This window comes from Leptomonas pyrrhocoris (genome assembly GCF_001293395.1).
Source record: "Leptomonas pyrrhocoris isolate H10 chromosome Unknown, whole genome shotgun sequence".
NCBI lineage: Eukaryota > Euglenozoa > Kinetoplastea > Trypanosomatida > Trypanosomatidae > Leptomonas > Leptomonas pyrrhocoris.
This window is the reverse complement of record NW_015438361.1, coordinates 394,868-411,156: the sequence shown is the minus strand read 5'-3', so window position 1 is coordinate 411,156 and position 16,289 is coordinate 394,868. Positions and strand designations below refer to the sequence as shown.

The window sequence follows — 16,289 nt, the reverse complement described above, 5'->3', positions numbered from 1 at the left end:
CACACACACACATGCATCTCTCCCATCCGCGCTTTCCGTTCCCTTCGTTCTTTTCTTTTCTTCCTCTCACACTGTGTCACAGCCAATACTCTTCTCGAGCAGGAAATCAATATTTTCGTCGTATCGAAGAGGTATTGGCTGACCTGGGTCTCTCCCCCCGCCACTTGCTGAAGTTCGCTGTTCTTTCGAATGCACTTTCCATTCGTCGATGCAATGCACCAACTCCGTCCTCCCGCATCGAACGACCGAAAGGAAAAGGAATACGACCAGCGAGCCAAACTCGAAGCGAGGCATAAAGTAAGATGAAAAGCGAAGTGCTGCTGTTCTTTCAAAGGAGCGGTTCTGCTTTCCTGTATTACTTTCGTCTGTGGGCCTCCAAATACACATCGCTGCCTCCCATCCCTTTAAGGAAATGGATATTTCCAAATAAGGGACGTGTGAAAGAGCAAAAAGTGCGTCATTCATCTCACCTCCCCTGCCCGCGCAGAAAACAAAAAGGCTGTCGCTCGCAAAGCCGCGTCCGAGCAGCCCTTTGCGAACGGCAGAAATACCTCTAGTAGACTTCGCTTACCTCGGTCAGCTAATACAGATAATAGAGCGATCCTTTACTCGCCATAGATCGGGCCGCTGCGTCATTATCTGAAAAGCGCCACCCGCGACATCCGCGATGTGCAGCGCGCGCCACGCCGGGTTCGCCGACGTCTCCACCGCCCGCTGCAGCAGCGAGGCCGCAATGAGCGACCGGTACCCACCTGCACAGTAAATGACCACGTCTGACAGCGACGTCTCCTGCCGTACGACGGGCAGTCCCGCGAGCAGCGCCGAGGTGTGCAACTTCTCGAGGTATACATCCGCCAAGCGCGGCGAACTGCCAACGCGCCACCGCACCTCCTCCGCATTATTGCTGTTCCTGTGGTGATTCTGCACGAGTGAGGACGAGGAGGAAGCCTGGATGGCGTCCTCCACCGCCAAGGTGCACATCTCCGACAGCTCCACGTGCACGCTGTGCTGGTGCGAGCCGTTCTTGAACTCGTAAGGCGTGCGCACGTCCATCACGACATGCGTGTCGGTCGGCTCCAGCGCGATGAGGTGCTCGTACGTGGTCAAACGGGCCAGCGCGTTGGCGTGCCGTACCCACACAACATCCTGCGGGATCGGCGTCTCCGCTGGCAGCCCTCTGGGCCGCTCGCAGTGGAACTCATGCCACGGCACAGCCGCAGAAGGCGGTGCATCCGCCGCGAATGCGCTGGTGCTTTGTTGGGGTGGTGGTGGTTGAACCTCTTGTTGTGCAAAGTGCGGAAGGTCCTCCAGCGTAAAAACGACGACCGTGCAGCCCGGCGACAGCGCGGTCAGACGTCGCTTCACCTCGGCTCGTTGCGAGGCCGCGGCGCACAGCACCAGCACCGGCTGATGAGGCACGAGAACACACTGCAGCCACAACTCCGCCCGCCGTGCGCCGTATGCGACGCCCGGGAAGCTCATCGGCACATTGACCGCCCCGCTCAGGTGCAGGGCGTGGTAGTCCTTCGCATCGCGCACGTCCACGACGTTCACAAACGACGTCAACGCGTGCGGCGTTGCATTGCTGCTGCTGCTGTTGGTGCTGCAGGCATCGCCTCCCGTCATCGAAGCAAAAAAAGGGTCGAAAGAGTTGGTCAGCGCACGCCCCATGTCCGCCGGCAGCTGCGCCACACAGCGAGCACGCTGCTCCGCCGACATGAAGTGCAGCAGCTGCCGCGCGTGAAACACACGGCTCGCGTCAAACAGCGGCGGGTGCGGCAGCCGAGGGAGGCGCTTGTGGTACTTCACAAAGACGTCCGCGCTCGTTGCGAGGGTGTCAATGACGGTGCGGGAGTGCTTCATGCGGCACAGGTCGCCGAGGTGCACGGCCCAGTACAGGTCCAGTTGATTCGTGACGTTGCTGTAGCCGCCGTGAGTGGGGAGCAGCACCACGCGCTGCAGATCTGTAATCCTCTTCTTTGACGACTCCATCGCGGGAGGCACCGCGCTGTTAGTTTCATCGCGTGCCGCGTCACCTTCAGCGCGTGCGGACTTGCCTGGTCGGTCCCTTTCCTGTGTGGGCGTTGCAGTACCGCACAGCGGAGCCAAGTAGGGGTCGAAAAAGAATTCCTTCAACACGCGATGGGTGTGCGCCAGCGCCGCATCTCGAACGTCTCCACCGTACGGCGCGGCACCCTTTCCTTCCTCTTCGTGTTCTTCGTGCTTGGAAAGATTCATCAAACCTGTTGAGCGACTCGTTTGCGGGGCAGCCGGGTACGATGACCACTGCAAGAGGTCCCAGCGAGGAGCTGCATCCGTGCTCCAAAGCACACCCGGGCACAGTCCCACCAGCGTGCCGCCCGCGTGCACCTCAACCAGCAGACACTCGGGCGAAAAGGCAGGGATCGCGACGGTGGATAAGCACAAATAGGAGCTGATGAAGAGGCAGCGCCTCGTGCCGGCAGGCGCCAGCGGAAGGCCGGACACGACCCGCACCGCCGGGAAGTGGGCAACGAGGGCGGACAGCCCCGCGCTGCCGTCGACGTAGCAATGGGTGAAGATGACGCAGGACAGCGTGGCATCGAGGGCGGCGATGTCGGCGAGGTAGGCCTCCACCTGCTCCTCTCGCGGGTCGATCAGCACGGCTTGCAGCGCCGTCGACTTCCCAACGTCGGCGGAAGACAGCATGCACGGGGAGTGATAAGGGTCCGCGAAGAGGAAGGACGAGGTGCGGCTCGCCTCATTGACGTAGTGGCGTAAGACAAAGGTTCGCTCTGCTGAGAGCGCGGCGGGAGCGCTGGGAGAAGCTGCATCCGTGGTGGTGATGGTGGGGGGCGAGAGGGTGTTGTGTGTCATGGCAAACGGTAAAAAGTGATAGGACATGAACTCCTCCAACTGATGGACAGCCCGCTGACGGCAGGCAGCAGCGGTAGTGGCGGTGGCGGTGGCGGTGGCGGTGATGCTGCTGTGGTCGCTTGCCTCGCTGCAATCTACCCACGGCAGCAGCAGCGCCGACGTGGCAGTCTCCGATTCGCCTAGTAGGGTCCCGAGAGTAGAGACAGGGGAAAGACGCATGCTAGCGTCACCGATTCTCGGTTGAGGTGACGTGTAGAGGCGCCGCACCAGCGGGTACACTTTGTTCACCGACACCGCGCAGCGCGGCGCGGTAAAGAGCGGCGCTACACGTTGGCTTGTCGGACGGCCAACGCTGCGGCTGCTGCCACTGCTGCTGCTGCCCTCTGCACCGGCAGTGACCAACCCCGGCTCGTCGCCGAACAGTTCAGCTTCGGGCACGGCGGTTGCGACCAGAGTGAACATGCAGCGCAGCAAGGGAGTGTAACGATTGCGGTACTGGCGCAGTCGCTGCGTAACGTCGTGGACGATTTCATCCTCCATTCCACCGGCCACCTCGATCAAAACGGGATGGAATGTGAGTCCACGGCGTGAAGCCTGCCACTCTTCAGCAGCGCCGGCCTCGCCTGGGCGCCGCATCGTATATTTGTTCCTTTTTGAGAAGGTCTGCTCACGGCACCTGCGACGTGACAACGCTTGCCCCTCTCTCCGCTGTTCGTGAGGCCTCACAAGTGCGCGCCCCGCCGTTCGCAGAAAGTAGAAGAGACCAGTTTCGAAATGCACTCCGCGGCAAAGGTAACCGGGAAGGAAAGGAAAGACGCGCCGGTTGGCGACAACAAAAGACCGAGTACGGTGCGTGAAAAAAAAGAGAGAAAGAGAGAAAGAAAGACAGGATAAAGGAGTTCCATTGTACGGCGCTTGGCAAGCTTTGATTTAATCGGCGCACGGGTTCCTGCGGGTGCTGCAGCGCTTGCATAAGCTACGTTGCATTTCTCTTTGAAGGGGCTCCTCATCAATCGCAGGGTGGAAATCGGGAAGAGACGGAGACGTGAAGTTGACTCCAAGCAAAACAGTCCTGTGGAAGCAGTTGACGATCCTATATTATTGTTATATTTTTTTACGCTTCTTGTCTTCCTTTTAGGTTGGAAATAAAATAGTTCTAAAATGGCTGTGATTCGATGTGTGGACACACACACACACACACAAACATCCACAGCGCACCTCAACAGGGTGAGATGGCAGCGCCGCACCCACGCGGCGTTCACCGCACAAACCCCTTCTCAGTTCTATGTAAAAAGAACAAGGTCGACGTTGAAGGCATTGCATACGAAAGGGTCTCAAAAGAAAAAAAAAGGAAGAAGCACGGATCAACAGTAAAGATACACAGATAATTGGAAGTCAAAGGAAAGAGGGCATCTTCAATCCCTCCCTTAACAAATACGTCTAGTAAACAATACAAAGAAGAAAGAGAGAAAAAACAAACGGCAATAAACTTGGGAGGTGCATATCAAAGCAGAAACACTCCTTTCGCTCACTCGCACACACACACACACACACATACCGTTAGCGCTCGTGTGTGAGTGTGCGAGTGAGCGCCTAAGGAAAAAGGGACAGCTCTAGTAGTTCAGCGTGGTAGGGGTGCACGCCTCCTCGCGCATGATGGGCAGCATGGGCAAGCCGTCCATCTCTGCCTCTAGCGCATCACACCTGTGATGGTGCGGCGGCGGCAGCGGAGGACAGTGTTGATCGCGTTGTTGTTGCTGCTGCTGCTGTTGTGGCAGCCGGTATTGCTCCCCTTCTTCATCCTCGCCCTCCGCAGTGGTTTTCGCAAGGGCACGGTGGACGTCTTGCTGGGTCGTCGTCAGCAGCCAGCTCGACCCCTCCATGAGAGCGCTCACGTACCGCAGCGCCGCGCCGGTCGCGCGTGGGATGGCGGTGTCGTCGCTGCGCTGATCACTTTCGTGCTGTTTTTGTTCCTGGAGGGCGGTGAAGGTGTCCGCGCTGGTTGTCCATTGCTGCATCGCAGAGGGGTCCGCCAGCAGCTGCAGCTCCGCGGCTGAGGGCCGGAGGTACTGCAAGACCTGCCGCGCGGTGGGCCGCTGCGTGGGGTCGCTGTGCAGCAGCGCCGCCACCAACTTCACGAGGGCAGGCGAGTACCCACGCCGGCGCAGCATCTCCACCGGCACCTGCCGCCGCAGCGCGAGGAACTGATCGCCGTTGCGGGGGAGGGGCTGACCGGACATCAACTCGTACAGCGACATGCCGAGGGAGAACATGTCGCCCGCCTTGAAGTACTTCTTCTCGTTCAGCATGTCCGCGCAGAGGTAGCGGCAGTCGCCCTCGTCCACGCTCGCCGTGCTCGTCTCGTTCACTTCGTTCCAATTGAAGTCGGTCACGACGGCGTTGATCTCCGCCGCGTCCTTTTTGCTCGCTGGGCTGCCATGGCCGTTGTTGTCCGCGTTGTTGCCGCTCTTTCCACCACCCCTTCCTTGCTGGGCGAGGTGCGGCTGCGGTTGCGCCTTGCCGCTCGGGGAGGTGGACGTCTCGTAGCCGTTTTGCGTCTCCGCCCGCGGACGCCCGTTGTCGTCGAGCAGCACACTACAACCGAAGTCCGACAGCTTGTACGCGCCGTTTTTGTCGATCAGCACGTTGTCCGGCTTGAAGTCGACGTGGGCGATGTTGGCGCGGTGCAGCGCATCCAGTGCGATGCTCATATGCACAAGGAACACCTTCACCTCCTCCTCCGCCCACGGCTCGTGGCGGCGCTGCTTCGCGCTGGCCAAGGCAGCGAGGCAACCACCGGGGCAGTACTCCAACTGCAGATACATGCGCGGCACCCGCCCCTCTGCCCAGGCGGCGGAGAGCTGCACCACGTGCGGCATCCCACGCGCCATCCCCATGATGGATCGCTCACGGCGGTAGCGGCGCTCCATGTCAGCCGCACGCAGCGGCGGCGATACCTTCACGGCGACGTAATCACCGGAGCTTATCTCCTTGTACAGCGACACGGTGCCGAAGGAGCCGCGGCCCAGCAGCCGCACCTCGTTGTAGTCGTTCACAATACGACGCGCCAGAAAGTTTGAGCACTCCGTGTCCGCCTGGGACATGTCCAGCCCGTCCTGCGAGGGGTGCAGCAACATCTGCGAGAAGGTGTTCGACCCGCCGATCTGCTGCGACAGCGTCACCGGCGTCGCGTAGCCGCCGATGAGCGGCGAGGCAGGACAAAAGGTGGTGGCCCCGCGCAACACCGCCATCGACGCGGAGGGCTGCGAGGGAAAGACGCTGCTGCTGTGGTGGTTGTTCGTTCCACCGCCCAGGCTGTTGAAGCGACCGTTCGCGACGGTCTGTCCGTACGGCGTCGCGGGCGTCTCGTCCAGGTCTAGCGCGCTGAACTGCGACAGCACATCTGCCGACCGCTTGCGACTGCCCTCGCGTTTGTGGAACTTAAAGGACAACGACGGAGCCGCCGCAGCGGCAGCCCCACTGGTGGTGGACGGTGTTGTGGCGCGCGGCAGCGAAGGCGAGGTTGGAGGCAGACACAGCAGGCCCATCGTGCGGGTTGGTGCCTTCGGAGGAGAAGCCGCACCAGCACCGTTAACTACCGCTGCTGCAGCAGAGGCACCCAGCGAAGAGTAGGGGTTCGTGCTGGCAGCCGAAGTGGTGGTGGTGGTCGACAGACGCGGACCAAAATTCGCGTAGCCACCGCCGTCACTGCCTCCCGCCGTCGCACCGATGTGGATGGTGCGACGCTGCTTCGCCGGCGTCGGCGGCTCCATCACGAGCACGGCGTCTCCGGCCAGGGCGGGGGTTATGGGGGTGCGAGGTGTCACCGCGCTGCCGCTATCGTCGCCCTGCAGACGCTGGCCCCATCGCGAGGGTCCCACGACGACCGGGGACGCCGGCACAGCGCTGCCCACCGGGGCGACAGACCGGAAAAGAGACCGGTGCGCACCGACGGCGTTAGTGTGCGGACCACCGTGGAGACCGCCCACGCGGCCCGCGGTGCCAACGCTGGCGTTGGAGATCGACTCGCTGTTGCTGCTGTCCACGTAGGTCACCGGGATCGCCGACCGCACCGTATTCGTGGCCGCACCAGTCGAGCGCTGCTGTTTTGGGACGGACGTGGGAGGGTGGTGGTTGGAGAGGTCGCGGCCGAGAGAGATGCTCTGGCCTGTCGAGTTGCTGGCGAACTCGGCGTGAAGGGCAGACGCAGGGAAGAGACCGTTGGCGCCATTGCCGTTGCTCGTACGGCCCGCACCGCCACGAAGCGCAGAGGGCGGCGTCACGCTCACCGCACACCACGGCGGCCTCGCCTGCAACACCAGCGACGGCGTCGACATCTGCGGGCACTGAAAGAGGGGCTGCTCATCGTTGCTGTCCGACTCGCCGCTGGCGGCGTTGGATGCCAACGCGTGGGCCATCGACTGCGACGGTTCCGTCGGCGGCGGTGGTGATTGTGGGGGACACTGTGGAAATCCCTCCGGCGTAGACTGCGCAGGGTGGAACACGACGCTGTTTGTGACTGAAACAGGGGAGAAGGAGGGAGCCGAACCGCTTGCAGTAGTTTTAGCAGTAGTAGCAGGGGCGGTGATGGTCGCTGTGGTGGGTGGTGGTGTTACGCACGGCGGTGCCACGGTGTGTGTAGATGGGAGAAGCGTCACGGCTTTGGTGGAGCTCTCGTCTTCCATCGTTGCAAGGCAGCTTAAAAAACAATAATGCAGAGTGCTACAGGTGTGTTGATGTTGCGTGCTTTAAAAAACAAAGAAGATTGGCAGAGTCCCTCAAGCAACGACGTAGTATTCTATGCGCGACGCTTAAAGTGACGTGGGCCAACTTGCGAAGGAGGAAACAAGAAATGCGAAGGCAAAAAACAAGGAGAAAGGGGAAGAGTGTCCTGAGCAAAAGTGGCGACACACGTGGCGTACGCGTTTGCGGTGAGAGGTAGGATAGTTCTATGTGAAGCAGTTTATGTATAGAAGGGTGTGTATGGCATATATGTAAAGGCGAAGGGGATTTATGTTACAGCTGTAAAGTATAGGAGGTGGCGACTGTGACTGTATGAATAGCCAACGCAGGCTATTCGCTGCTCTCATGAAAGGCAAGCGAATTATATATATGTATACACTGGGGCAAGGTGAAATGTTTAGATGACACGTAATCCTGTTTGTAAAACAAAACAAAAAAAAAGAAGCGGCCAAACAAATAGTGAGGGACAGAGAAGAAGCAATGTCAGCAGCAAAAGAAAACTGTAAAAGCACGGGTGATCTCAACTGGAAAGGAAGCAACAGAAAGAGAGGAGTTCGAGTGGCGGGTCAACAGAAAAGACCGTTGGAATATTTAGAAAAAAGAGAGCGTTTTGGGGAATCTTCTCTAGCGTTGTTGCCGTAATGAGCAGGCGGGAGAGAAAAGAGCAGGCTCACTGAACTTGTGCCGGATTGTTATTATTTATTTTTCCTTTCCTTTGCTCCTTGCTATTTCGACCTGTTGGACCGGCTGCACAACGTGTTAGTTTAGCGCGCCGTGGCCGTGCAAAGTCGCGTCGACGAAGAGGAGAACGAGAGAGAGAGAAGGGTGGAAGCCCGCTGTGATGACGGCGCCCATGCCAGCGGCAACACGAAAACTGGCAAGGGCGTGGAATACTACGTGAGTGTTTGAGGTGCAAGAGAATACCCAAAAGATGAGACAAGAACAGCGGGAGAGGCACGAATGGAAACAGTTGACACACACGCACGGTGGTGTGGAGAGAGAAGGAAAAGGAAGAACGACCGGTTCAGTTGGAAGACCACCTTGCCTGTGAGCGATGCTGGTGGAAACAGTCAATGCTCACCACGAAGGGGACACCTCATCCAACGCCTGTAAAAGCTACGCTCGTTGCAGGAAAGCACTCATCTCCGCAGGCACAGGCAAAGCACCTCGTGATTCCCTCGAGAGCTGTGTGCTTTCAACTTGGAGACGATGCTAAAAGCTAGGATTGTTATTGTTTGGAGGGGTTACTGTTCTTCTGAGAAGCACAGAAATCGATGTGAAACAGAGGTTAACACGTTAAACATAAAGAAATAATAGAAGAACAGAGGCAACGTAAAAAGGAGTTGCCCTTGGCAAGTTCAAGCGGCAACCCTCACACACTGAACAACACGCGATACGACGAAACGCGCACAACGGTCAACACCACAGAAAAACAAACAAATTACTCGCGCACCATAGAAAAAAAACGAAGCGCAGGGCTCTTCACCTCCAAGTCCACACACACACACACACACACACACACGCTGCAAGCTACCGCGACTGAAAAGGTCTTCGAGTTGCGTCAGTTACCATCAACAAACATCAGTGTTGGCAGATGCAAACGCGTGCAGTGATAATCGCACTGTGCGCACATCCTTGATTTCTGTCTGCCTCCCTGCACGTTGTCGCGCGAAACGTGTGGGTTACTGAACGCAGGACAGGAAAAAAAGAAATTAAGCCTTTGGCTGTGCACCTTTAGCGTTGGATTTCCTGACGTGCCTGCTGCTGCATGTACTCCAGTCGCGCCCGCTCGTAGACGTCCCGCTGATGCTGCTCGTAGAGGGTGCTAAAGTGAATGAAGCCTTTTTTCGCAAAGCCGGCGTAGAGAATTGCGAACTCCTCCACGCACATGCGCTCCTCAGGTGACAAGTCGTACCCGTCGTCCTTGCCTGTCGAGGACGGCACAACGCACTTCACAAAGGCGCGATGCACTATCGCATGGCGCGCCTCTTGATACTTCAGGAACTGCTCCGCCTGAAGGGTGTCCTTGGCGAGTGCCGTGCCATTTCCCTGACCCATGACTGCTAGCGCGCGTGTTACAATCTAGTTCTGTTGGTTGTGGGGAGAGGGGAACAAAAAAAAAATTATATACGACAAAGATGAATGGGAAGAGAGCGAAAGAAGAAGAAAACATGACATGAACCTTTTTTCAGGCACAGACGTAGAGAGAGAGAGAGAAGACACACCCAGCATGAGAAGCACCGGCGACCACAACACGTGACACAACGCCGCTCATGGGAGCAAGTGTTGGCGCCGTTTTTCTTTTTTCCTCTTCCTTTCTCCTCTTCCTTTGTCCTCTTCCTCATTCGCTGAAGGTTCACCTAGTTCATAATTCAACACACGATGGGTGAAGGGGTAATGCATTCAAAAACAGACGGCTACGCAGTTGAACTTGTCCCTTGCTTTTTCTGGTCTAGACCAGGTATGTAAGCTCGCAGAAGGCCTCGCATATGGCTTTTGAGTGGTGCAGCTCGCCGCACCGCACCTGCAGCGTCACCCCGGCAGTCAGGTAGAGACAAGCTGTAATGGTGTGTGTGTGCATCTGTGCCGGCGCACAGCACGGCCGTCGCTGAAGAGCACGGTACGCCTCCTCCATGTGCGTGTGTTGTGGGAGGGAGCCGTCACGGGGGTATGGCGAAAAGGATCGGAACGGCTGCTGTGCCCTCGGCGCGCTCGTGCTGCGTGAACGCGGCGGGGGATGAAGAGGCAAAGGCGGGCTTCGTTGACGACGTGCGGGAGAAGTGGCCGCCGGCGACGGCGCGTACAAGAGAGTGTGGTTGACGTTCTCCCGCAGCCCACTGACGGCCACACCGTCGACCCATAGTGAAAGCACACGTTCTCGCGCGTCCAGTCGTTCCGCGTCGTGTGCGCTGCTCTGGCAAGAGGTGCAGTAGTGCACCAGGCACATCCTCACTTCATAAATACCGCCGCACTGCACTTGTAAACAAGACGGGTGTGGCCACGCAACCAGCTCCGACGTACGCGCCATCCAGCCAAATCGCAAGTTACCTTGAGGCTGCTGACCCTCACTAAGCTCTACCGCAGCGTCCATCCGCAGCTCCTCCATCTGTTGTCGATGCGTTGCCCAGGTGCCAAGGCTGTACCAGCAGTCGGTGCGGCCATCGAAGGCATGCCACTCTGTCCAGGGCAACGCGGTGCTCGCGCTGTTTCGCATGCCGTTGTGGATACGCTGTGCTGATGACGAAGAAGAAGAGGGGGACACGTTCATGGAGGAGAAGCGGTGACGGCGTGAATCGCCGGTCCAGTACCACCGCACACGGCGGCCAGATGAGGGGAGAAGAGTACCACACAACGCCATCTCTCCTCCGTCAGCATCGGACGCCAGCAGGTGAGAGTGTTTCGCTCGTTCATGGTGCCCTTCACGCTCTCGATGCGTGTACTCTGCTATGTCACTTAGAGCCTCCACTCTATTTGGATGCTCACGTTGCTCGAACGGGGGTCCGACATCTTCGTCGCGCATCGCTGCAGCGCGGGGGTATTCCTTGCGGCGATGCGTAGAAACTCTTTGGTCGGGGTAGCTCGGACGAGGCCGTCCGCTATCCGCGACGTCTTCATTGTCCTCTTCGCTTCGCGCCAAAGCTGGCGGCACTGTCCGCAAAAAGTGCTGCCACTGTTGACGCAGCCGATGCACCTCTTCCAGCATGCGTTGGGTGACAGGTGAAGGTGAAGGCGATCTCGCTGCATCGCCAGTCGGAGGAGACGAGGATGACGCAGCGCGCACATCGCCGTCAGCGTCTCCACGCATGGTTGAAGGAGCTGCGGATGACGCGGAGACAGAGGAAGATGCACGTGCTGGACTGACCCGATTCGTTCGCCGTTTGGCGGTCGGATGTGGTAACAGCTGCAGTGCTTGCAACTGCCGCTGAACACCTTGTAGCTCCTGTTGTAGAGAGTCAACGCGGCTGTCGATCATTGACGAGGATGCCTGCGGAGCAGAGGGAGAACAACGCGTCTGCTGCTGCTGCTGGGGCTGCTGTTGCGCCTCTAACAAAAGCACGCGCTTCCACAGCTGCTGCGTCTCTGCCTTGTGGGCCGCCACGTCGAGTCGATATCGCTCTTCCTTCACCTCTCGATCGCGCACCAACACGGTCATACACTCCTGCGTTTGCTGCGCCGCACTCTCCAGCTGACGCAGTCTGACCTCAAAAGACTGCGCCGCGGTACTGAGTAGTTTCAGAGTGTGCAGGACACAGGGCTGAACATTCAGCCATGCCCTCTCCTGTCCGCGCTCGGTGGCTGCGATGTCTTGAATGACCTCCGAGAGCCGCGCTGCGATGTCGGTGCAGTCGATGTGGCCGGCGGATGCGGGAGGCGCCGCGCTCGCCGACAGAGAGCGGGATGGAGGCGAGAGTGTTGGAAAAGAAGACGTCAGCGGTTCTGGTGCGGGGGGTGGAGGCGGCACTGATCCCGTCAACTCCGCGGCGTCGCCGCGAGGGAGTGAAAGACGTGACGGGCCACGCAGCGCCCGCGCGCGCCACGCTGCGTAGTCGTTCATCCTCCGTCCTCACAGTTGGCGGTGCAGAGACAAAGTCGAGGAAGAAGAGGAAAGAAAGAAAAAAAAACAGGGGAACGTTGACTGTCTCGGTCAATCGTTTCTCTCACTCATGTTTGACAATTTCCCCCGCTTGTTCCGTTCTTTGTTTTTTTATGAGAGAGGATATCGCTACCTCAGAGAAGAGAAGAAGAAAAAAAAAAAGAAGCTGAGTGCGACGTGTTGGATCTATTTCTGCGGGCCCCTACTTGCTGAAGGAAGAGAAGGGACGCTCAGGTGCGCCGCAGCTTTCTATGTACGCTACGGATGCAGCCCCAAAGGTGTGCGCCGCTCAGGGGAAAGGAAAGCGGCTCAATAAAAAGCCCCGAGGAACTGGATCGTTCTATCGTTTCTTTTATTGTTTTTTTTTTTTTCAAAAATACGGTGTTTTCTGCCCGGTACGCTAGCAGAAGGGAATGTGGCCGTCTTTCTCGATCGTCGGCCGCGAGTGCTATATAAATACTTAGGAGCTCACGGAGCAGGCAAGAGTATGGAGCGCCAATGAAGAAAAAAGAAAAGCCAGCGAGACGATGAGGATGGAGGACAGTAAGAGTCAGCGAAACAGCGTTGAACGAGGACACGTTGATGCGAAGCTGGAGAGGGCAGAAACATGAGGCCGTTGTCTTTTCGTAGCAAGCGCTGATCAGCTAGCAGAAAAGATTTGACGGTCACAAAACTCGACGATGCTTTCCTGCCGCCCGCCCCGTTGACCGCAAACGATGCAACAACCCCGCAAAAAAAAAGAGAGAAAAAGATACACGGATCCGCTCGGTATCCGAAAAGTCAGAGAACGACAACGGCTACGCTGACCAGGTGAATAGCAACAGAGGTGTCTTGAAATGACGAAGAGCAGGATCCTCACGTAGCACCTGCCCACTTTCGTATGGCCTGCTTCACTTTGGGGGATATGATTAGCTACTACAACTACTAGACGGAAAAAAAAAACACAGGGCAGAATGTGTTGTGTTCGAATAACAGCCGGATCAAAGACGAGAACACAACTAACACAGAATGATGACCCGGAGAAGGAAGACAAAGCGAATCCACTGCTGCACAGCTGCGTGCACTCATGTACTCCCTTCGCCCTTCGCCTTCGCCGCTTTTCTCCAGAGATACTCGCGTTCCTCACTCCGCATCTTTTGGTTGCGCTGCTTTTGTGAAGCACGACGGCCTTCGCGGACTCACACGCGCACACAAACACACACATACACCCTGTACTCGGCCAGCATCACCTCGCTTTTCGAGTCAGTTCGGTTAACTGCTTAGAAGGTGCGAGAGATGGCATCGGTAATGTGCGACGCGTCCAACTCCGTGTTCCATTGGGTGTAGGTCTCATCCAGCACACGGCGCAGCTTCTGCTCGGCGCGCTTCTCCTGAATAAAGTGGATGACGGGCAGCTTGTTGTACACGAACGACGGCACGATCATGTCCGCCCACAGCACGGGCATCCAGAAGAAGAAGGAGTACCACCAGGCACAGGTCCACGAAGCCAGGTACCACACGCTCATCGGCTCCAGGTGGCGACGAGATTCCGTGAGGGAAGACCGCACCACCGCCTTCGACTCAGCCAGCTTCGCCATGGCTCCGCCGTTGCGGCGCACGGTGTTGCTGCAGACACGGCGCATCATCGTTCGGAATTCCTGTTAATGAGAAGAGTGGAAGGCTTTGCGGTACTAATTACTCGCAAAGAGAGAGAGAGGGGGGAGAAGGGTACTTAAAGCGCGTGAAACGATCGGCAGCGGAGCGAGAAAAAAAGAAAAAGAAATCGTTCCTCTGCAATCTGTTTTTTTGTATGTTTATTTGTTTTTGGCGAGTGTTGTCATTGTTGTTGTTGAAGTCAAGAGACAGAGATGGAGATGAAAGTTGGTAAAGACATCGGTCAGCGAGCGTTACGGCATTCATCTTCCGCTGCCGGAAACGGCTAACCCCCGCATTCGATAGGTCACGTGAATAAATGGAAAGCCGGTGGCATTGGTGTATCCCCTTTGTCACTGCAAAAAAAAGGCACCATTCAAAATCGAAAGAGCCGTTGCGTGAGCCAAGAGGGAGGCGCAAGCGCCACGGGCGGTCACGCAGATTGGTCCCCGTTCGTTGCCTTCTTTCCCCTTTTGCCTTACAGAGTAAGCACGCATAACAACAGAGAGTGAGAAGTTGTTACGGTGCAACCAAAAACAAATACTTATCAACGCTCAGGGTGACAACAATTCAAGAAGAAGAAGAAGCAAAAATAAAAAAATCGAAGTTGTAGATACGAATAGTAATAGTAATAATCGCAAGTGAGGTGCAACAATTTTGAGGTGCGTGCGTGTGGATGTATTTACAATGACGTCGGCATTCGGAGTTACATACAAGAATTGGAAAAAAGCACACAGGGAGGAAAAAAGACAAGAAAATGCAGGCGAAACTCAATGCTGCTTGCGATGCGCAGCTCAATCAGCGGCGCACAACGCCTCGATCTTTTCAACTCTGTTTCGTCCTCCTGAGCGCTTTTGCATTTGTCATAGACGCTCGTCAACAACAACAAAAAAGAGAAGGGGAACAAGGAGCGTTCGAACCTGTGCACACTACATCCGCACAAAGCCCCATCGCAGCTGCTCCACCAGCACCAAACCCACGGCGACCAAAACCGCTAACGACACCCACCGGCGCCACGGCACACCACCCAGCCCCATCACCGTGCCACCGCGTTCCTCACCGGCGAATGTGCGATGACGGGCGTGGTGGCGATGATGCCGCTTGAGTGGTTCCGCATTGAGCGGTTTCTCTTCCGCTGCTGCTACCTCTTTGGCTTCACCGTTGGCTGTTGTTGAATCCTCCTCAGGCTTTCCAGCGTCCTCGCTACCTTCTTTGTTGGAGTTGCCGTTGCCCTGTTCCTGTCCTGCCGTCCCGACCTCAGCAGTCACTAAAGGTGTTGAACGCTGCGGACCTCTCTGCGCTGCCGGGCCTCTGCCGCGGCCCACGTCATCTCCCTCCTCCGAGTCGCTGCTTCCGCTGGTGCTATCAGATCGGGGCGTGTGCCCGCCCGCCAGCCCTTGATGCTCTTGCTGCCTTTGCTCCTCCAAGTAGGTCACATCCTTCGCATAGGCCTCCGGCAGCACGCGCTGGTACACCGCCTTGATGCGCTCCACGTTGAACTGTCGGCTGCTCGCCGCGTACTTGCGCCGGTCCTCCTGGCTGCTCTCCGTCGAACCTGTTGTGGCCTCCTCAGACGCGAAGAAGGACACGAGGGCGATTAAGATGGTGCGCAGTCCCCACAGCGGCGACCACTGCTCCGGATGGTAGGAGCTGTTCGAGAGGCAAATCGGCATCCCCGTCTTGAAGCGTCCACTTGGGGTACACATTTGCACACTCGGCGGCTTAAAGGGGTAGTCTGGCGGAATCCCGAGCAGGCCCACGTAGCGCCCGCCCGCGTACGGCGTCCCTTCCGGGCCGTCCACGACGAAATAGCAGCGAAGCATGTTTTGCGGGTCAGCTCCAACTTTGAAGGGGAGGTCTTTCTCCATGGCGAGCTTGCGTAGCTCCGTCTGAAGCCGCTTGATGCACTGTGCAGTGGGACTGGACATGTTATAAGCTAGGCGGGGAGGGGGGTGGGGGGAGGGTAAATGTTCGAGGAGGTGCCCCTTGGGCGGGCCAAGGGTGCTGATGAAAGCTGCCAACAAGTGACGGAGGGGACCGCACACACACACAAAGAAAACCGACCACTAAAGTAAAGGGGTGAAGAAAGAGAAGAGTGCAAGCAACAAGAAAATCGTCTTCAGTCGCAGTGACGCACCGGGTCAATGATGGCGAAGTGCAATGAACTAGCGACACCGAGGAGGCGTGGAAACAAATTAAGGAGAAAACAGAAAGAAAAGAAAAAGAAGCACAAAGCCAGTAAACAATTGTATATGTTTGAGTGAAAGAAAAAAAATGTACGAACGCAAGAGAATTGCTGTCGGTGCGTGCTGCGTCAGACAAAGTGGGAGGAAAGAGAAGCAAAGAAAAAAAAGGCCGTATTGTAGTGTAGTTTTAGTAGGTTGGCCACGGCAGACACACAGATCGCAACCGCAGAAGGCGAAGAAGAGGTGGAAGATGAGGAGCAGCGAAAAAAAAAAAACAC

The 16,289-nt window shown here is 57.3% G+C and overlaps 6 protein-coding genes across 7 annotated transcripts; all 6 read right to left on the bottom strand.

Annotated features, from left to right (window-relative positions):
* Nucleotides 1-576: 576 nt before the first annotated feature.
* On the bottom strand, nt 577-3,637 carry ABB37_03270 (hypothetical protein; the record flags this gene model as incomplete). Its single annotated transcript, XM_015800557.1, has 1 exon — nt 577-3,637. The coding sequence occupies exon 1, from the start codon at nt 3,490-3,492 to the stop codon at nt 577-579; it is 2,916 nt and encodes a 971-aa protein (XP_015660564.1). The 5' UTR covers nt 3,493-3,637.
* Nucleotides 3,638-4,469: 832 nt separating this feature from the next.
* ABB37_03269 (putative serine/threonine-protein kinase) lies at nt 4,470-8,494 on the bottom strand (the record flags this gene model as incomplete). Its single annotated transcript, XM_015800556.1, has 1 exon — nt 4,470-8,494. Exon 1 carries the CDS (start codon nt 7,539-7,541, stop codon nt 4,470-4,472), a length of 3,072 nt encoding a protein of 1,023 aa, XP_015660563.1. The 5' UTR covers nt 7,542-8,494.
* An 839-nt stretch (nt 8,495-9,333) lies between these two features.
* On the bottom strand, nt 9,334-9,689 carry ABB37_03268 (putative mitochondrial hypothetical protein; the record flags this gene model as incomplete). 2 transcript variants are annotated; one of them, XM_015800554.1, is made up of 1 exon in its annotated part: nt 9,334-9,689. In XM_015800554.1, the coding sequence occupies exon 1, from the start codon at nt 9,655-9,657 to the stop codon at nt 9,334-9,336; it is 324 nt and encodes a 107-aa protein (XP_015660561.1). In that variant the 5' UTR covers nt 9,658-9,689. The 2 variants fall into 2 exon arrangements, with proteins under 2 accessions (XP_015660561.1, XP_015660562.1); XM_015800555.1 differs by having other exon boundaries at nt 9,334-9,683.
* A 362-nt stretch (nt 9,690-10,051) lies between these two features.
* ABB37_03267 (hypothetical protein) lies at nt 10,052-12,154 on the bottom strand (the record flags this gene model as incomplete). The annotated part of the gene is made up of 1 exon (XM_015800553.1): nt 10,052-12,154. One exon carries the CDS (start codon nt 12,152-12,154, stop codon nt 10,052-10,054), a length of 2,103 nt encoding a protein of 700 aa, XP_015660560.1.
* Nucleotides 12,155-13,452: 1,298 nt separating this feature from the next.
* Nucleotides 13,453-13,972, bottom strand: ABB37_03266 (putative mitochondrial hypothetical protein; the record flags this gene model as incomplete). Its single annotated transcript, XM_015800552.1, has 1 exon — nt 13,453-13,972. The coding sequence occupies exon 1, from the start codon at nt 13,816-13,818 to the stop codon at nt 13,453-13,455; it is 366 nt and encodes a 121-aa protein (XP_015660559.1). The 5' UTR covers nt 13,819-13,972.
* A 782-nt stretch (nt 13,973-14,754) lies between these two features.
* On the bottom strand, nt 14,755-16,136 carry ABB37_03265 (putative ubiquitin-conjugating enzyme e2; the record flags this gene model as incomplete). The annotated part of the gene is made up of 1 exon (XM_015800551.1): nt 14,755-16,136. Exon 1 carries the CDS (start codon nt 15,751-15,753, stop codon nt 14,755-14,757), a length of 999 nt encoding a protein of 332 aa, XP_015660558.1. The 5' UTR covers nt 15,754-16,136.
* Nucleotides 16,137-16,289: the final 153 nt, after the last annotated feature.